At 36.0% G+C, this 21,237-nt stretch overlaps 1 protein-coding gene across 8 annotated transcripts in view; it reads right to left on the bottom strand.

The window, feature by feature from the left end:
* Positions 1-21,237, bottom strand: part of Robo1 (roundabout guidance receptor 1) — a 1,092,891-nt gene that overhangs the window by 30,154 nt on the left and 1,041,500 nt on the right. For 5 of the 8 annotated variants that reach the window (XM_004870578.3, XM_087213874.1, XM_087213887.1 and 2 more), the window contains 7 exons: positions 19,392-19,418; positions 17,931-17,973; positions 11,450-11,604; positions 8,655-8,990; positions 6,553-6,660; positions 3,895-4,039; positions 278-526 (listed from right to left, as the gene is read on the bottom strand). In XM_004870578.3, the coding sequence (XP_004870635.1) occupies positions 278-526; positions 3,895-4,039; positions 6,553-6,660; positions 8,655-8,990; positions 11,450-11,604; positions 17,931-17,973; positions 19,392-19,418 (1,063 nt within the window). The remainder of the gene's footprint in view (positions 1-277; positions 527-3,894; positions 4,040-6,552; positions 6,661-8,654; positions 8,991-11,449; positions 11,605-17,930; positions 17,974-19,391; positions 19,419-21,237) is intronic. The other 3 variants (XM_087213895.1, XM_087213903.1, XM_087213881.1) reach the window with 3 other exon arrangements.

A 21,237-nucleotide genomic window follows, 5' to 3' on the forward strand; every position in this document is an offset into this window, starting at 1 on the left:
CCTCCACCAACATGGTATGGGATTAGCAAACCATGTTTTTACACATGTAACTATCTAAGCGGGTGAGTGTTAATGCACATTATTATCACTGAGATCCATTAATCTACTGTGATAGTCAACAATTCTACTTGATACATTCATTATCTGAGATTACTGTGGGATGCTGCTCTAAGAAAATACTCCTGTGATTTGAAAACTACTCCATAGCATCCAATAAATGCCACCAAAGAGGGGAAATTATTTGACTTCTAAGTAAAGGTGTCTAATGGCCACATACCTCCTGTCTGGTTGATGCTGCATATGACCAGTCTCCTCTGGGCAGTCCTGCAACATGGGCTGGAGCTCCTCCTGCGGAGAGGGAGTCAGAGTGGCAGTGGACTGATGGCTGTAGGACACGGCGGCTGGAGAAGAGGCAGCCCCCCGCACGGGGGGTGTGGGGCCTCTTTCGTCCTCCTCCTCTTCTAATTCATCCTGTTGCAAATACATCCTTGCTGGTGGTACTGGACATGGCATTTCTTGGTCATAGCTAAAATGAATTTTAAGAACATCTAGAATTACTTCTGGTTATTCAATAAATGATTTGGATTTATAATAACTGGAATATCAAATTTCAATTGTTTTTAAAGTTTGAAGTTTCGGGCTCCTATTAAGGAGATATTGTTTTTTAAAAGTTCACTGTCATAAAGGTCTGTGAATTACTACGTTCACTATTTTTCTCTAAGAAATTACAACTTATCACATTAGAGAAGCTGAGAAGTCATGGAATAAAGAAGTTGTGGAATAAATAAACCACTTAAGCCAGGGATTTAGCTTAGTGGTACTGTGCCTGCCACAGAAGCACAAGGTCCTGAGTTCGATCCCCCATACCAAAAAGGAAAAATAAACCACTTAATATGGTTTAATTTAGCACATCTTAAATGTACTTGGTAGATTTTGTCTTTCCAATTCAATATTCACTGGAAGAAGATGCAAAGATGGTATCCAGATCGTCTGAATATAAGGTGCTATACTCTATGCACTGAGAAAAATTATTCTCTAAATCCTTTCAAAGGAAGATGATATTGGACACTGACTTATCTAGTCCAATATAACCCACTTTTCCCCTGAAATGGAAGTAGATCACTATTTCTTCATTTGAGCACAAAATGAACTAGTAGGTTTGTATTTGCAATGGTGAGTGAGAAATACAATGCCCTTAAACAATAAAATGCCCTTTACTCCTCTGCTAGAGCTGTGGGGGAATCAAGATAAATCTAAGAAATGTTCATGTTTTTCTCTTTTCTTTTACACTTGGGTAAATGTTTATTGATTAGAATGGTAGTGATGTACCTCTCTATATAAATTATGTTGTCCTTACCCCTGTCTCTTACTCATTTTCTACCACCTTCTTTATTTACCTTAATTTAGGAAAGTTGATGCTCAAATAATATGGTTACTTTGGATCTTCTTTTACTTCCCTCATCCTATTTCCACTTTGTCACTCTTTCCTGTTTTCTTATCAGTAGCATAGCCATTCACTCATTTAGATTACAAACATCTTACAGAAAATTATTTGTCTCTTTTCCATCAAACTGTGCCCAAATTCATCTCTATTCTATTAAAAACTGTCCAAATCTACTCCTTTATTTTTATTTGTTACATGTGATAATGCAATAACCTCTCAATTGGCCTCTTTGCCACTCCTTCCTTCATCATCCTCCTATTTTTCTAAAATTACTTTACTGTAACGCATATCACTCTCAGGTCATTCATTTGCTCCAAACTAATAAGTGCCTGTCTGTTCGCTAAGAGAATAAAATACAAATGCCAAGGCTCGGCATTCAAATGTCTGCATAGTCTGGCTTACATTTGCTTCCCAGCTTCCTCACTCCCTACCATGTGTTTCTCGTTACTTCTCCTGGAGGGTACAGCTCTGTGTGGTCCCAGTGTCCATAAAGCGCCTTCTCTTAATTGAGAAATGTCTCATTTGTCAACGTCAACAACAATTACCAGCAAATCAGGTTCACTCTTCCCAGTTAAAATCAGTCTTTTGCTTTGGTCACAGTTACATCTCTTATAGCTTTTAACCTATATGCACTATTTCATTTTTATTCTTTTTTGTGAAATAAGACATTAATAAGCATTATATTAAAATAAACTGGAACATAAACTTTAAAAATTCAGCCAAGCAGATCTTCATTACTTGGAGATACCATATTTTCAAATTCACTGACTTCAGTAAAATTTATTCTCAACTTCAAAATTAATACCCATAACACTTTCACAGTTCTTCCAACAGATACACAAAGAGGTCAACAATTGAGCCACCTGACACGCGTGTTCTCGGGTGAGCCAAAAGAGATGCCGTTCTACTTCCTTACATCAGCTCGCAGCCTATACACAAGTGTCATTTTAACAGGGTTTATTTAATGGCATATTTTCAAATTTTTTCTTTATATTGGTGGCTTCCCTGTTTAAAACAGCACTCAAAGCATAAGAAGTTATGTGATGCCTTTCAGAGAAGACACATCTCAAACAGATGCATTTTTTCAGAAATGACATAATGCTGTTGGCTCCGAGTTTCACGTTGGTGAAAAACTCATGTTAAATAAGGTGTCTTTAAACACAACACACATCCAACAAGGTGATGTACTGACACAAATCCCGTGACCTGAAGCTCAAAGGAGCCCCTAATACCCATATTTCCCCTAGTACAACAGGAGAAGCGTTCACATGAACTTTACAAAGCATAAATGTTGTGGATAGGGAGAATTGCCTGTAAATATTTTTCTATGAGAATTGTACTTAATAAATTTTATTTAAATGATTGGGGAATAAAACAGACTGTTTCTGAGCATAGTTGGAATTATAAAACACTGGGGTTTTTTGTGGAGTGGAAGAACAAAGCTCCATTTTTATAGCAGTCACTGAAAAGAGTGGATTTTCAGACTTTCTTTTTCTTTTTTTGTTGTTAATTCCTTATATCAAGTGTGTTCTCCTTCTTTGACCCTAGTAGTGAAGCAATTATTTTGTTATGCACTAATAGAGATTAGAATTATACAGATTATGGAGTACAGAAGGACACTAACTTTCCAATTTTTGTCATGTGGATCATTTTTTACTTGAGAAGAAAATTGAGGATAGTTTTAATTACTACAAACATTTTCTTTCTAATGTAATAATATCTACCAGAAATAGTTTGCAAGATACCATGGTTGAAGTTCAAATCCACACAATTATTTTGTGAAAATTTAACAGTGTGCTCAAGAAGTTCTAACAGTCATGTATCACTTAAAGACAGGGTATGTTCTGAGATAACATATTATTAGGTGATTTCCTGATTGTGTGAACATCACAGAGTTTACTAATACGACTCTAGATGGTATATATAGTTCACTACACACTAGGCTGAATGATACTCTATCATTCCTAGGTTACAAACCTGTACAGCATTTTTACTGTATGTAATACTGAAGGTAACTGTAACTCAGTAGTAAGTATAGGTGTATCTAGACATATATAAATATGGAAAAGGTACAGAAAAGAACAGTAAAAAGGAATTTCAGGTGTATTATAATTTTATGGTCCAACACTCCTGGAAACAACTGTATAAATATCTGATTGCATTTGAAAATCCCACAATCATATACATGATTATGTATACACAAGCTTCAGGGTATGATTATAGATGCAGGATTGTCATGTGTGTTTATGTGAGTACAAATCTTCAGTTGTACAGAAGACTCTAAAGGCTTTCTTGGGCAGCCTTGAGAAGAGTTGTTGAGTCATACTAATCATCACTGTTTCATTTAGAGACAACTGTGGAGCTTAACAGTCAGTTTCCGGTTTGGCGGTTACTTTTATGCATTTCAGCAGTGTTCGTATTGTACCACTTGCATCTGCATGTGTCCTTACCTTTCATCTACAGAAAGGCTGTACTCCTCGCTGTTGCTATGTGGAGGAGGATGTACTGGGGGAGGAGGAAGCAGGTCTGCCCAGTTCATTCCTCCTTGTTTCGGTACCTTGGGTGTTCTTGCACCTTTCTTGTGCCCTTGACTACCTAGGGGGAAAGAATAAAACACAAGCCTTTTATTTCTGGCCTTTAAAATTTTTCCATTATCCATGAGTTAATTATTTGCTGCAAATATGATCTTATAATTCATATATGTATATGGAACCATATACAGTTTTCCTCATTAAGTTTAAATACGATGTGAAGGAAGCAAAGTATTGCCAAGCTTAACTGCAAAATACATAGCAAAAAAGCAATAAAACCATAAATGAATTTAATAAGTCATATCATTATTAGTGATCTTCCTGCAGCAATTAATTGCATTATGGATTATCATCTAAAACAAATGAGCTGTAGACATATTTTCTGGAGTGCTTTTCTATTATTTAATTGCTGAAACCAAAATACAATATGATACAGATACGATCTATTAGAGTTTCACTGTTGCATTAAATCACTGAATTTATATAATTTGTACTTGTCCATTGAAATGTTTTAGGCACAATGAAAGTACTAGTTTTCTTCAGAAAGGCAAGTCTAGAAGAAAATAATTGCTGGAAGAACGAATATAACTAATGACAAAGAAGGAGAAAAAATGTTTTTAAAAAAGGAACCAAAGTGTTGTCAGCTACTGTTACTATAAAAGTATAGCTTTTAGCAAAATGATGTTGTTGAATATTCTTGGTAGTTGGAAATAACTCAGTTATTCAAGTGCTATTATGTTCTGATTTTAGATTTGGCATATTTTAAAAATATCGTTAGCTCTATACATAGTCATTAAAAATTCTCTGGATCAAAAGATATTTGGGATAAAACACTTCCTCCTTAGTATGATATATTTTAGATTCACATGTATAATATAAATGATGAGTTTATAATTCTTTTCTCACATGATTCCATAGTATCGGTGAATTATCTTGGTTTACTTTTTTAAAAACTTATCTGAAATAGCAATAAGTCACGTGGTGGATGAAACACGTCTTTGTTTATTCAATGATTCTTTTTTTTTTTATGAAGCCACTTGGGAATTTTCATTCAAATGTCAGTGTGGGCTGAAGAGGCCGTTATGAATAAACTGACAGTCATCCAAAGCTCATGTGTCTCTATTTTTCTCTTCCACAGCTGAGTTGTCCTGTGTTGGGATTACAATGCATGTGTTGCAGAGCTGACACTGCCCTAGGTCTTTCTCTTGACTTCCTGATACATGTTTGCTGTAGCAAACCCATCAGCCTGGAGAGACCGGTCACAAACCTCTCCTGCACCTATTTCCTTGATTTGTTCCCATCTCTACCGATCACAAGATTTCACATGTTGACAATATTTTACCAAATATCCACACAATAGCCAAAGACAAAACAGCACAACACCAGGATCCAAGTATCAGGCTGAGGGATGGAGAAGGTCACTTGAAAATTAATAAGCTAGGATCATGGCTTTCTTTCATTAAGATATGATATCTCTATTATAAGTGATTAAGAATTCAAAGATAAAATGCCATAAGATATCCAAACCATTAAATATTTTATATGGTCTTCCCCAAAGTAGATACTTTTCACTAAGAGTTTATTAATTTGAAAAGAAAAAGGTCATTTGATTATATTTTAATTGTTAAAAAAATAGAGCATAGTATAAAACCAGAGAAAATGTAAAAAGGCAAAGGTCATTTTTGAGCTCCTTTTAGAAACCGTTCCAACAGTGGCTAGGAAATGAAGAGAGTAAAATGCAAGTGTGATATTACAGAAGAAGGGTAAAAAAACTTGGCTAAAAAATCCTAGCAACAACTTTAATACAGTTGCTGGGAGGTGCCATTTCTACCCTCTCCTGGAGAAACATGCTTGACTCAAGATCAATCACTTTGCTCTCATTGTGGTGTGACTTGCCACATGTTAGTTCTAACAGTGAACCAAACCCCTTTAATTAGAAAAGCAGGACTGAAGTACCAGCAACTTCCCATCTGCAGGGTCTATCAGGACAACAGCTGGCAAACAGCTGCAACAGCATGAAGGGAAGGGCCTTAATGTGGCTTCTGAGCAATGGACTAATTGAGGCTGTGAGGTTGCTTACGAGGTTTCTAATCAAGAACTGAGGGATGACAGAGAGATTATAAACTTAGACAGGTTCCTATTGTACCTAGACCTCAGGTTATTGTCTCTCCAGCTTTTATTCTGCTTAAGTGAACTCAGATGATATGTGCTTTTATAGTTTGGTTTCAAGTGGTACCGTATTTAGCAGATTAGTTTCATGAGCAACATTTTTATTTTGGCTAAGGGAGAAAAGGAAGTTTTAATTGTCTTTAAAGTTTAGTTCATATTTCTGATTTTACAGTAGCTCACTAACAAGGGGAAAAATGCTTAGTATTTGACCAAATTGAATGTAAAATGGTTTGCCGAATGGATAATTCCTTAAACTGCAGGGACAAAATCCAGGTCAAATTCAAGTATTACAAAGCAATTGTATGTGTCATCTAAATATATCAGCCCATTAGCAAGCAATTCATAATTGTGGGGATGTACCATCTTTTAAAAAAGAGATGTATATTTTCTTTGGTTCCTCTTACTTACCAGATGTACTGCTGCCCCGATCTGAACTGTTGTAGGATCCTCCTGTATTCTGGTCATATGACTGGTTGTATGGGATCGTCGGAGGAATTGTGTCATTTGTTCGATAATCTAGACATTTCAGATGAAAAAAAATTAAACATTTATTTTTCTGTTTGTGCGTTATTTCACATCTCTGTTTTGTTTATATTTCTAACTGAAAAAACTGACTGGTTCATTTATTTTCATGCTTATCTCTTTTATATTTATATTCACTTGTCAGGATATAAAAGAGTTTGGATTTAGGTTAAGTAATAGGGACTGGGTGAGCAGCACCATGGTAGAGTGCATTCTTAGCATGCACAAGGTCCTGGGTTCAATCCCCTGTTACCATATACAGTATATAATAATTTTTTAAAAGTAAGATATGGAAATATCAAGTCTGAAAATCATAAAGCATAAATTACAATAAAATAAAAATTACAATAAAATAAAATAAAAATAAAATAAAAAGCATAAATTACAATAAAAATTAAAAAAATAAAAATAAAATAAAAATTACAATAAAATAAAAACACCTGCCAGCAAGATTATAGCTAATAAAAATGTGTCCCTGATAAGAAAATAGAATACATGAATTTATTTCAGAAATGCTTTTGCTTGTTTAGGCAAAAGGGAAAACTCAGATGCTAAGCTTTCCACTGGAATGCAGTCAGAAACAATCTGTCAATGTAGCTGCTTTCTGGGGTCTTTATTATGCTCTGACATACCAAGTCTGCTCACAAGTGGCATGAACAGTAAATCAGACTTCTGAAATATTTGTAGAGAGAACTGTCAGAGCTTTCCAAGGTCCAGGACAAAGCCATGCACTATGGAGACATAGTGTGATAATAGCTTAAATCCCTACAGTAAACTCCACAATCTCAGAAACAGGCTCCTTTATCTTTGTCTATCTTTGTTATGAACTTATGCAGGAATCTTTGGTACCGAGGATCGGATCGAACTTGGGTCCTTGCATCAGGCGGCGAAACCACTGAGCTAAATCCCCGGCTTTTTTTTTTTTTTGGTACGGGGGATCGAACTTATGCAGGAATCTTAATAAATATTTATTAAATTACTGTACCAAACGTGTGCTTTCTTAAACTGGAGAAAAGGCTGTGTGACTTTATTGTCAAATTTAAAAATATACTGTAGATTTAATCCAATGAAATGTTTAAATGATCTTTTAGTAATTTCCAGGTATAAGTTTTATTTCTGAAGAAAATGCTCTCAACTCAAGCCTGAAGAAAATAAATCTATGTCTCTAATTAACCAAGATAAAATGCAGTCTTCATTTTGATATTTCCACAACATTGCTCCATCTATTCAAATTAGAGCAAACCTGTTTTTCCTATAGGTCTAACTTTGCAAATCATGTTATTAAAACAGTAGCCTGAAGAACTACAAAGAAATCCAATACCTATCTCTTCTAACCCACACATATTACAATACGGGGACATTCCCCTCAGGCCATACAATACTATGCTGTTACTTCAAGTTAATACAAAACTCAATTTATTTTAGGTTCTATCAATCAGGTCAACCAAAGAAATTTAGGTTCTAAAATTACACATTGTAGCAAGCAGTCTTAGTAATCACATGAGGTAGGAGAAATACAACAAGTTGAATCACCTCTCAAGTTCAAGTTTAGTTTAATTATTTTTCTTCAGTTTGATATAAAAATGCCATTCGTTTATATGACCATGTAAAGCAATTATCTTCCATCCTCAAGTGGAAAGAATGGGATAGTCTATTTATTGAAAATGTGAGGTATTGTGCTGGTTGCACATCTGCCTCATGAATAAAAGATTGTATGTCCTAAGCAATCCTTCACCTACTATTAAATTTAAATTAATCTCCAAACCATTTGAAAATACTTATATATTATTATAAAATCAATTTTCCAAGGTTATTGTTGTGCTAATTAACTCTTTGACATTTTAAATTTTGAAACCAAAGAAATAAGGAATTCTCAGTTACAAAAGGAAAGCTTTTCCTTCCTAGTCACAGACAGGGCTCCATATCTACCCTGAAGGATTAAGAACATCCACACAGGAAAGAACTGGAATCAACGCAAAGCTCTTCACCTTTGTTCAGTTTGTTCTGCTCCATGATGTTGTACTGAATGGGCGCCACTTCCTGTTTCTGCGGGCCTGGTGGTTTCCAGTGCTTCTCGCTGGAGTCCCCACTGCCGTTGTTCATGTTGTTGCTGAGGTTTGCCTGGATGAGCTGGGTAGTGGCGTAAGGAGTGGGCTGCCCTGATGGATTGACAAAACGCCCGTCCTTCAGATTTGGGCTATTGAAGGTTTTCATCTCATTGATTTTGTTACTAAGGTCCACATCACCATAAACAGTTGACTCAGGGAGCATCAGATTTGTTTGTTTGTTATCCAGTTGGTTGTTATAATTTGCTATACAATCAGCTATGTGCAACGGAGAGGAAAAGGAAAAAGTCATTCTGCATGGTTATTCCTTTTAAATTTCTTTCTAAGAAGCTTTGTGAGTCACAGTAAATTGGTGTGTAATATACAAATGAGCTTAAGTAAGATCAGTGGAAAGGGCCAAATAGTCAATGGGCTTTCTAAAGAAAACAAAATTTGAAGGAATAGGAGGATTCACAAAATTTGTGTAGAGACTAAATGACTGTGAATTTCTGCTGGTGCTATGTGGTAAATAATTTATTTAATTTAAAATAAACTTCCTCAAAAAGCCTGAATAGTGGGAATTCCACTAAAATAATATATGTGAATTTTTATGTGTCAACTTAAAATTTTTTAGCCTTTGGTTACCGAGGCATTTAAAACTAGTAGCTGTTGAGGCAACAGAATAAGGAACATAAGTTCAACATGCAGAAAAAGCAGGGGGAAACTATCTGCAGATCAAAGTATCTGAGAGCCTAATATTTTATTAAGTACTTCTGGTCAAAAGATAACAGGAACAAAGGTAAGTTGATAACTAGCGGTGCTCAGGAGAATTTTATTACTCTATATCTTGGTTATATACTATAACCACTGTAGGGTAAGCTGCTACATATTCTTTTTTTCATGGTTTCATAATGACATCCCAAGAAGAATAAAATGACAGTAATTATGACAAAATGAATCATGGCCACCAGGGTCACTGCATCAAATAAAGTCAAAAATAGTAGCTAGTATGCATAATATCACATTTCCACTCTAACTTTCCCTTTACTGAAATCTTTAGGAGGTAAATAACTAATATACATGAGTCATTTAAGGCCTGAAGTTGAAAGTATTCAAACAGCAGGAAAAACTAAAGTCCTATTTTGAACACGTATCCTTGAGAACTGTTTTTAAACTGCATATGTTAAAAATGATAAGTTAATATGCTTGCTAGTAAAGATGTAAACATGAATACAATATTAAGAAAACTTTGCAAGTTCTTTATCCTTCAGAAATAAACTAATTTGCGTTTCAACTATTCATGGTCAGGGTGCAGAGATACTTGATTTATCTGGTCTTCACTAATTCTCATTTCTAATTTCTAGTAAAGTTTTGTTTAACTGTGGTTAGGAACTATTATAAAGGCAATATTCTCATTTCTGTGTGAGTGCTATCCATTAAGTCTTTATCCTACACTGACCAATTCCTGAGCCACTGGTCACATGTGGACTTGAAATGTGACCACTGTGAATAAACGACTGAATTTTAAACTGTATTCTATTTAATTAACTTGAATTTAAATAGCCATCTGTGACTAGTGTCTACCACATTAGACTACACAGCTCTACACATTAATTTAAGTGGCTACCACTATTTCTTCTCTCCTGTAGGACTTAGTACAGTCTTTTATCCACCATTACACGGGCATCTGTTTAGAGAACTAGAACATGGACTCTGGATGGCACAGGTTGGCCCTGTAGATTGTCACATCCACATTCTGTGAATGGACACTCAGCATTGCCTTAAAAGGAGACATACAGATTGCTGTATGATTTATTTTTTATACTTTATACCATCTCTACTTACATATCATCTTATCTCTCCCTTTTCCATCATCCCACTGCTACTTTATTTTCCTAGTCATTCACTTTGATTCTTCGCAATTACATATTTTAATGTTTCCTATATCATGATTATTGGGACCCTTTTGTGCAAAGCTGCTTGCCAATTTCTTCTTTTGAATCTTGCAAACTTCATGTCTGTTTGTTTTAGTGTCACAGTTTTTGCATGAAAATTTGGTAATTTATTTATCCATATTTCTCAACCAAAATACACAATAGATAATATACCCATACACATCTAGAAAAATGTATGTGTTTCTTATGTCTTCAGAGTTTGCTTTTATATCATATCTGATTTAAAATTTTAGCTATTTAAAATTTTTATTACTTTTTTGGGGGCATGAGGATCGAACTCAGGACCTTGTGCTTGTGAGGCAGGCATGGCACAACTGAGCTAAATCCCTGGCCCTAAATTTTTATTACTATTGTACTACTGTTGTTGTTGTTATTATTGCTATGAAAGAATTTCACTTGTTCTAACTATGGACTTATTGATCTTTTGAACTGTATCATGAAAATAATTAAATACTATAATTAAAAATAATTAAAATTATATTACACAAATATTATAAAAACAAACACTTTTATGTGATTTTACTTTTCCTTATTTGTTATCCTAGAATTTGTATTTTGTATTTACTCTCTGAGAAAATTTTCTTGCTGGAAGATAAAATATGGATTTTTAGGGATAAAGAAAATACTTGAATCAGGCAAATGTGTTACAGGATATTTCACATTTCAGGAAAATGCTGATAGATGTTTCCTTTCCCATACCGATGGAGGGAAAGGAGACTCAGCTCCTCCTGGCTATTTTCCTGTAAAGGTTACTACAGACCCAGCTTTCTTTGTGTCCCTAACCTGGGCGACTGTAAGTTGTCAGGTTGCTGTCGCTGTTCCCATTGCCTGCCGTGCAGCAGTTGATGGAGCAGTCGTTGTGATTGTTGCCAGTATTGGGCCACGTATCTGCCAGCCAGGGCTGTGCAGCAGGCTCACTAATGTTGAGAAGTCCTGGCCTAAAGGGGAAAAGTACAGAAAGCAAATACGACATGAATAGAAAACAATATTTCCTATTCGTAATTCCGACAAACACTTCACTACTCTCACAATAATTTGGTGAATGATGCTGAATACTATTCCTTTTATTTATACACAGACAACTGGAACACAACATTCTGGGGTACACAGTGCACCCAGCCATAAATCTGTAATCTGGTCGAGTTATGCTTCAGACTTAACATGTTTTACTGTTTGTGATGTTCAACTCTGCCATTAGTCATAGTGATTAAAACTCAAACATGGACCCTGAAAATTTGAGTACATTTATTTTTGATTCTTTTAGTAGTGTAAGAAATCCTCTAGTTAAAGCCATTAGCATTTTTACATTTTTAACCCACTAACTGCAACTCTTCTGGCAACTCAAAAAACAGAGCGCTCATTTACTGAGATAATGAAACCTTCATACTAGGGACATTTACATATTTTTCTTCAAAAATCATGCTTCAGAAACACTGAGTTTGGGGTGCTATGAGACTGCATAGAGCCGCTTCAGTGTTTTAGTGCACGCTTCTGTGAGCTTGTCAACATTTTCTGATGGTGACAATATAAAATGTCCTAAGTCCCTACATAAACAAAGGAAAGCTACTGAATGAAATCTGGTAAAACAAAGACGTCAACTAAAAGAAATATTAGTGCTCATTTTTTCTGGCACAACAGATGTTAATCCTTTTTCACTGTGCATTGGGGAGGCAAAGTGGATCAGAAGTTATTAATGGGAGCCCTGGACCACCAGCGCCAGGGACTCAGTCTGGAGTCCAAGAACGGCATTCTTCATGTCCTTTTCTAACACTGACGCCATGTGATAATTCAAGGAAAGAAGTGATGATGTATGATGCGCTGTCCCAGCCACAATAAACAGACTGGCGCTACAGATGACACAGAAATTTTCTTCCGGGTTTTCCTTTCCTTTGTTAAAGTGCAATAACCATGCTTCCCATTTACCTGGGAACCAAGAACCTGCTGTTTCCCTCTCCGGCTCCTACATAGGTGATCAACTGAGGAAACTTATTAGGCAAAGGCTAGTTATCTGAGGAATAGTTCAATTCAAGTAAAGAATATGGATTTATACTTTATATTTCTATATCCATATATGTATATGTATTTATAAGGTTAAAATAAATATTTGTCCTTTGTTTACAATGTATAAGGCATTGTTCTGAGTTCTTTACATGCATCAACTCATTTAATCATCAGTTTTACAGATTGGGATTGTTACTCTACAAATTTTACAGATGAGGAGCCCAGGATACCCAGAGATCTGTGCACAGTTGTATAAAATGAGTAAGTGGCAGAGCTGGGATTCTAACAGGAGCAGCAGCCTAAGAGCCCACACTGTGGGCCCAGATGCTAGAAGCACCATGTTGGGGCCTGTGGAAACTTCTGAAGCTCTCAAACACTCTTAAGAAAAGGGAGGGTGGAGAAAATGCCCAAAGTCCTGAAATTCAGGATAAAGCTGTTAAAACTGAGCCAACTGATGATAGTATTAAATGTGCTGATAAAAACATGCTTTGCAGAACAATGTTGCTGAACTGTAGAAATGTTAAACATTGAAATGCAAGCTGTAGCACTGATAATTGGAGTCTTTAAAATAGATGTTAGTTATGGGAATGCTGCACTGAGTGATCTTTAGCATTCCTATTTTATTCTCTCTTGAACTTAAAATAGAAATGTTATCACTGTTGGAGTTATTAAAACAAGAACCCCTGAACTTGACACCATAGAGGTGTTATACTATGTTGGAAGTATGGGTCAAGTGGAAATTTTCCAGTCTGACTTACATGTTTCAAAGGGAACAGACAATATTTTTATGCTACTATGATTCCCTCCAAAAGCACTTTTACAGCATATGCTTTCAGATTCTCATAAGCTTGGAGAACTTTTCATATAGATGAGTGATTTTCAGTAAGGAAGTAGGATTAAAAGTTTAGCATGCTAATTCTCAGTTAAAGTTGAGTTTGGAATGCTAATTAGTTAAGTGAGAAGGTGAGCCACGTTTACTATCCCACAATGAGTCTTAAAAGGTCATGTGTGTATTTCTGAGGTCTTTCAGGAAGGCGAGGTCTTAAGTAGCTACTCTGTTAAGGGTGTTAGGATCTATTTAAACTACCTTTATACATTCAAACTTACCTAATGGGTCTCAGGCATTTTAACTGTCCAACAATACAATGTGAAATAGAAGCAAAACATAGTGGTTACAGTGGTTAACACGTGTGTAGAATACCACTATATCAGCTGGGCATGGTGGCACATAACTGTAACCCCAGCACTCTGCAAGGCTGAGGCAGGAACATGGCAAGTTTGACCCCCACCTGGGCAACTTAGAGAGACCCTGTCTCAAAATTTAAAAGAAAATGATAAAATATCATTATATCATATTATCATCTATTAACAGCATATATGTGTGGACTGTATGTTTAATGTTTTTTAATAATTATGCATTGATTACTTTCAATTCTTTCCCTTCTGTTATTTCAGATATTCTATTCAGCCACTCCAAGAAAACCTCTGAAAAAACTGCTAAACCACAAAATAAAATACTACAGGGTCCAAGAGTTGGGAAAAAATGGTGACAGGGGCATGACAGTAAGGGCTGTCATGTGCAGGTGTATCCTTCTCTCACTGACAGACTTTCGTTTTAAAGCCCAGGATAGGACAGAAAGCTGCCAATATTTTCGGGAGAACCAAGGTCTAGGCTCCCTCGCTCTTTCATCTCCCTCCAACAAGCCATGTCCTATTGGAATCCTCTACCAGATTAATCTGAATTTCCCATTCCCTCTCTTAGGTTTTCTCTCATTTTTCCTAGCATTGTTGTTTGGATTTTACGTAGGTTTTTTGGAAGGGATGACTAGAAATTGAGGGAAGGAAAAAACATTAATAAGAAGCTACTTAATATTTCTCTAATCCTCTCCTTGACTACCTCACATGTTCCATGCTTTTTCAAGTTGGGAAGAGGTTTCTTCATTTACCACAATTGCTATTCTTTCTTGTCTGGGAATAACTAAGTCTGCAATTTGGAGAACTAGATAAAAGTTCTAGATAACTCTTTTCCTTATTAGAAAAAAAATCCAGCCCAAAACAATTTCTTTAAAGTCTTCAAGGACTGAACTCAGGTCTTTTGATATTCCTTTCTTCAATAACTTATTCATTCCTCTGTATTAATGACATCTTTCAATGGGCAGTAACTCATATAATTATTGAATTTATTGATGTCATTCAATAAATTATACTTATTACATTACAAAAATTCATTTATTGATAAAAATTATATGCCCTCTGTAGTACAAGATCTCACATTCTATTGTCAGAGGGAATCATAAACACCAAGGATTGGCAAAGGTTTTCTGGAAAAGACCAGACAGTAACCCTTGAAGGATTTGGGGTCCACATGTTTTCTGTTGTAATTACTCAACACTGCTACTGTAGCTGAACAGTAGTGAAAGATTAAATGAGCTTGTCTGTATTCTCATAAAACTTTATTTATAAAAATAGATGGGAGGCTGGATTTGGTCCATGAGAACAATTTGGGTGACCCTTGATATAAACATAGATTAAGTGCATTACTGCACATCAGGCTCTTGATTGTGATAGTTTACAGTACAGATCTCAAAGAGGGCATAGTAGGTGAGATTCAATAAACTGACAGGGGTAGTGAGTGGGAAGACGTTCTTGGGCTATGGTAATAAGCGATGTGCAATATGGAGAAGACACATAGGTAATGCAGTGCTGGCATATGGCAGGTGTGCTGGCACAAGAGAGCATGGGGTATGGCACGCAGAGGCAGCAAGTGGACCTGCAAAGCCTTACACTCTGAGGGCTTCACATGCTATGTTAAGTTTGGACTTGATGTCTTAAATATCATGGTTCCTACTGAAAATGGGAGTTTCATTTTAGAAGGATATGCACTTCATAGGATATGCATTTCAGGAGTTCATTCTGGCTCATTAAGGCAGAGAATTTGCAGGAAGTAGTGCTGATGAAGCTAGAAGCTGGGGACAGCCAGGAGCTTCTGCTGTGGACTAGGCACGGGAGAATAAGTGCTCGAAATGAAACAATACTAATGATAGTCACGGGAGGAAGAGGAAGGATCAGAAAATGCAGGGGTGGGTGCAGAAGGTTACAAAGGATGACCAGAAGGTTGTGGGATAGGAGGCATTAACCAAAAGAGGTTGGCAGGTCCAGAAAGGACTCAAGAGAGCTCAAGAGACATGAAGGAAACCAGGGCTTGAGGGTGGCAGAGAGAAGTTAGGCAAGTGATTGGTTCACTATTAATACTCCTCTTAGCCCACTGATCATAACACACACACACACACACGCATGCACGCACACACACCCTCACACATTCATACATGCCTAGGAGTGCACCTCTTCCTAATGCACTCTTGTCTTTCTTAACCTGATTGACTTTATCCATACTACTTATAAACAGCTGATATCTATATAACTGATTCCAACAATGTTTATTATTCATCTTCCAATTCTCTCACTATATGTAAGGTCCACACAGGCAGGAATTTGTATGTATTGGGGTCACTTATACATTCCAAGGTGCTAAAACAGCACCTGCCACATAGTAAGTGTTTATTATTTCAATGAATAAATATAATGAAAATTGTGTATGTAGCTATCACCTCGAGCACTGAGTAAAAATTTTATTTAACTCTTACTTCTGTAGCATTCCAGTATCTTCTGTGATTTCATTTGAGTAAGTGATCATTTCTATTTAGTAACTGAAAGAAATCAAGTTTCACTCTCATGATTTCTTTCTTTAAAAAAAACTTGAAAAGACTATGTCTTCATTGTTAGTGAGCTTTCCAAATAGTTCAGGAACTTTGCACGTTTTTATTCTGGCTGCAGAACCTGAGATTTGCTATAGATGCACTTCTGCCATGGTTTCTCCTGTGGTGATGGCCTTGCATGGTGGAAAATTCTTTAAAGAAGGAACTGGGTTTACATCTGTGTGTGTGTGTGTGTGTGTGTGTATGTGTGTGTGTGTACACGCCCATGCAGGAGGCCAGTGCCAAGAAAACTGAAGTCTGAAGTTATGAATAACACACATAAAATAGTGGTTAAACAATCAAGCATTCCAGATTTACCCTTGAGAAAACATTTTTATGCCAGAGGCTCTTTTGTGAATGTCTGGGCTGTGACTTACATGGAATTCCCCTGGATGTGAAACCATGTGCAGGTTTAATTTCTAAATCAAGTGGATTTATTCCTTGTGAAGACCTGCATAGCTTTGGAGTCTTTCAGTGGCAGGCTTTTTTTTTATGGGTTTAAAAACATGAAGTTAGCAGTAGCCAGAAAGGAAAAGATTTATGCTTACAGCCACATTTGCACAGCATTGGCTAAAGGTGTTCAGGATTCTTCTTTGTAAAAAAAAAAAAAATCCTCTTTGTTACATATTAAGTATAGTATTTTTCTTACCAGATTATATATTACTTGGACCCAGGAATATCTTACTCATACTTTTGTGCCCAGTAGCTAACCATATTACCTACAAAGAAGGACACTCAATAACTTTCTTGAATTTGAAATATGAAATGGTTTTGTTTGGAACATTTTTTTTACACCTTGATGCTACTGGTCTTAGAAAAAAGTCACCCAATTGTGGAAAATCCTGGATTGTGCTTCATGTAATTTATACCTCCTTTTCAGCCTCTTTAAAGCCTCCTGTCACATCAATCTGTGATTTCTCTGTGAATATATTAAAGTTCACTGAATAATAATTAACAAAAAATCATAAATATAAGGATGAGGATACTTTTAATTAGAGGGGGGGAAAGCTCTTTGTTAACAAGCTACCTAGATTTCTTCTAGTTCAAAATATTTCCCTACAAATGGAGATGTCAACCACGCAGAATTCGTAACAGGAATAAACAAACATAACCTAGAACTTAGGAGCAACTGCTGTGTTCAGCATGTTTTCAAATGAACACTTTTTCTTTGATAATATCTGTTAACCAGCTATATTTCTTAATTTTCCTAAATGCCGCAGTTTAATCACTTTAACTCCTTTTAATCATCTGCTAAATCAGCAAGTCAGTTTTTCTTGGTTAAAGTGCGCCCTCTTCTGGTCGTTGGTCAAGATGCAACGGCTTCTATCAAGTGCATTTGTGTGTAAATAGCTTCATTCTACAGAACAGCTGAATAGTCTTTCTAAAGCACTGAACAAATTTCACCTCTAAGTTAAACCTTTTAAGCAGCGAAAGTGGTATCACTGAGGAAGACAAGAAGAAATGTTTGGAATTCCCCTTAGGAGCTACAAAACGAGCAAGATAATTACCTCCCTCCACTGCTCACAGCTTCGCCTCCTCTCTGGTAAGTTACTAGAATGTTATAAAAAAAAAAAAAAAAAAAGGAAGAATTAGTAGACACGTTTACATATCAAAAGCCATTACATTCATGAGCATCTTTCTAAAGTGGAATTCTTTTTCACTGCCTAGCTAGCTAAAAGCATTGTTAAAAATTATTATAGGTCGTAGCTGATTTCTGATTCAACTGCAATTTTTTAAAAAGACTTTTTAAGGAATTAAACATACATCACTCTTATTTTCTTAGTATTCCAAGGAAATTGAGAAAATCAAACATAAAACTGAAGTACATTAGTACACTCTCGCTAACTGTAACTATTATATATTTCTACATTTGCATTTTCATAAATTTCTATTTTAATTTCTTATTAGATCATATAATTTCATGATTCTGTGTATATTATCTTAAGTTCAGAAAACATATAGCCAGCTTTCCTAGAATAAGGACCAGTAAAACAAAGATAAATGTTAAACTAAACCTTTCCACACACAAGATTTATGCCAAGAAGTGACTACAAATTAATGTAACCTATTTCTTTATTGTGGCTGGTGGAAATCTTTTCTCATTATATTTTCATCAGACATGTATACATAATGGAAATATATTCTGATGTCTTGGAAAACATTCTCAGTTTAATACATTTTGCATATAAAATGTAGGCATAACATAAAAAAAAAGATTTGCACATAGTTAGGCAAGGGGTTAAGAAGATGACCTTTTCTGTAAATACAGACACATTTTCCAAAAAGAAAAGTGTTTTTAAAAGCTGCCAAATTCTGCTACTTAGAGAAACACCAAACTGGGAGTCTGTTGGGATGAGATAACTGCTCCCGTGACTCCAATGACTGGATTAAAACTGACGGGCATGACTACAGGTACGTATTTGAGAAGAGGTGATGTGCAAAAAGAAGGCCCACTTTGAAAGGAACTGAAGAGACCAGAATATGAGGATTCTGACTTGGGAAAAGTGAACTTTTATCTATCACATATGCTGGATATTTTGATTACCTTTAAAAATACTGATTCTATGGACAGAGAATTACAAGGGAAAGAAATTTTTTTGCTTGCTGGAAAATCTGAAAGCTTATGTTAAGGGGAAAAGTGCACTGCCAAGTAGGAAATAATCAATAAGATGATTAGCATGTTAAATCATGCCCAGGGTAGAAACAGTGTGTCTATTTAATGGAAAACATGCAAACAAGGCTAAGATGCAGTGTGGAGTGGAGAATAAATAACTGTATTGAACAGGTGAACAGCAAGGCCGACCATTTCTACTTCCAATGCATGCCTGGCATAAGTAAATGAAGTGTTGTATTGTGTTTAAGTTCTTTTCCCCAAGTGACTGCTGAAAATGAAATAAAACCGGAAGCACAATCGTATAACACATGCCAAACTAACAAAAGAAGGGAGGAGGGGAAGTGCAAATATATACCTGTTGGTGTGAAGGTAAAGGATGGGACTGAAAAATCAAAACAAAACATAAACCAGTTATTAAGCTGAAGAGAGAAAGGGAACATATCACATTAGTATAATCGAGCAGACAGCTGAACATAAAACAAATGTAAATAACCAAGCCCGTAGGTCTGACACTCTGATATATGAATAAAACCAAATCCAAGGTTTAAAAGGAAAAAAACCAAGCATGTCTCTACAGGTACCATTTTGAAGTGTCTGACATTCTAGTCCACTTGGGAGGGGAACTGTCAGGGTTAGCCTGTGAATGACCCTGCATTTAGCAACAGAGATTTAGCTCACGGCTTTAGTACAAACAGGAACCCTCCAATATTAATCATTTCCAAACACTGGATGATGGATTCTTAAACAAGAATTATCAGGGTTTTGCTGGACCTTTATCTAGAAATCTGAAAGTAAATGCTTATTAAATGGACTAATAGATACACGTTAAGTATTCATTATTGGAAGGGAGGAGGGAAAAAAGGAGAGAAAGAAGAAAGGGAAGGAAAGAAGGGGAGAGGGTGGGAAGGAAAGAGGGAAGAAAAAAGGAAAGAACAATACTGAAACAAAGAGAATCATAAAATCAAACTGTTTCACTGACAAGAAACACCTGAATCTCATAAAAACAGTGTAGCACTACATTTTTATCATCATGAAAATTTGTGAATACTCAGAAAAAATGTGGTGTTTTCAACTTTAACTTCCCTGGCACTGTTTACAGATAGAAGCTTTTTAGGAGGAGGCTGAGCATTTTTTAATGGCATGCTAGAAGCTAAACAATAGAACAATAACTCCCCTCTGAGAACCTTCACTCTGCAGTTATAAATCTTAATCTAATCAATAATGCCTGAAATTGAACTGCAGACCTCAAAAGTAGCAGGTTGGCCTCCCCTGCTTTTCCTAGCAGCTCCCGTTCCAAGTGTGGGAAGACACCAGAGCAATTTCCATGTCATTTCATAGAGGGAGGAGACTGGCTTATTTTCCAATCTCTTCCCATTAATTTAAAGTAAACGCTGCCCTGCTAAAGAAAGCAAGGAAATCTACATCACTCCTTTTAAGATGAAAATTTGCTTTTAAAAATATTTAGGATGAACAAACTGGAGTAGTGATTATCAGGTATCAAAGAGCTGCCCAAAATGTATTTTCCATTTGAACATTGATAATGAATTTATTTTAGGATCAGAGCTTTGGGGAATGCAAAGTAGAACCTGATAGCAGCCCCTAAAACTGTCACTTCTTACCAAACCACTCTGTCTCTGAGCATATGAGAAAGAACAACAATAAAAACCTCAATGCTGTACCCCATTTATATACTGGCCTTCGTTTGTAGTAGTCTCAAGAATTCTATTGTGGTTTTTTTGTGGTTTTTTTTTCAGGTTTTTTTCAGGGAGTCAGTGTAATTTAGCCACATTCAAAAATTCAAAGCCATAGTAATAAGTCTTCAAAAAAAAGGTACATTTGAAACTAAAGTTATTCAAGCAAGAATAGAATGCCAGAACATTAATTTGCAATCACAAGGACAAGGGGAAATATGAAAGGTCCTTGTCATTACTTCTCCTAGCTAAATGCTAGTTCCAGTTTGAGGAAGTAGAGATGAAAAAAGGTCAGCACTCAATGAAATTCTCACTGCTAGCAAACTAAAGAACAACTTAATTCTCAAAGCCCGCAATAATATAATACTTTCTCTGGGTGCTCAAGGACAGTGTACCCTAAGGGCTATGTGTGGACTGGGTGTGCAGTGTCTGGCAGGTGTCACAGAGAGCTGAATGTAGAGGAGAATAGCAAAAATGTTCATTTGTTCTCAAAGTCATACTCTGTCTTCC

Source organism: Heterocephalus glaber, unplaced genomic scaffold, assembly GCF_053883595.1.
Source record: "Heterocephalus glaber isolate CG9 unplaced genomic scaffold, H.glaber_assembly_v1.0 deba00000122, whole genome shotgun sequence".
In the NCBI taxonomy this organism is placed as follows: Eukaryota; Metazoa; Chordata; class Mammalia; order Rodentia; family Bathyergidae; genus Heterocephalus; species Heterocephalus glaber.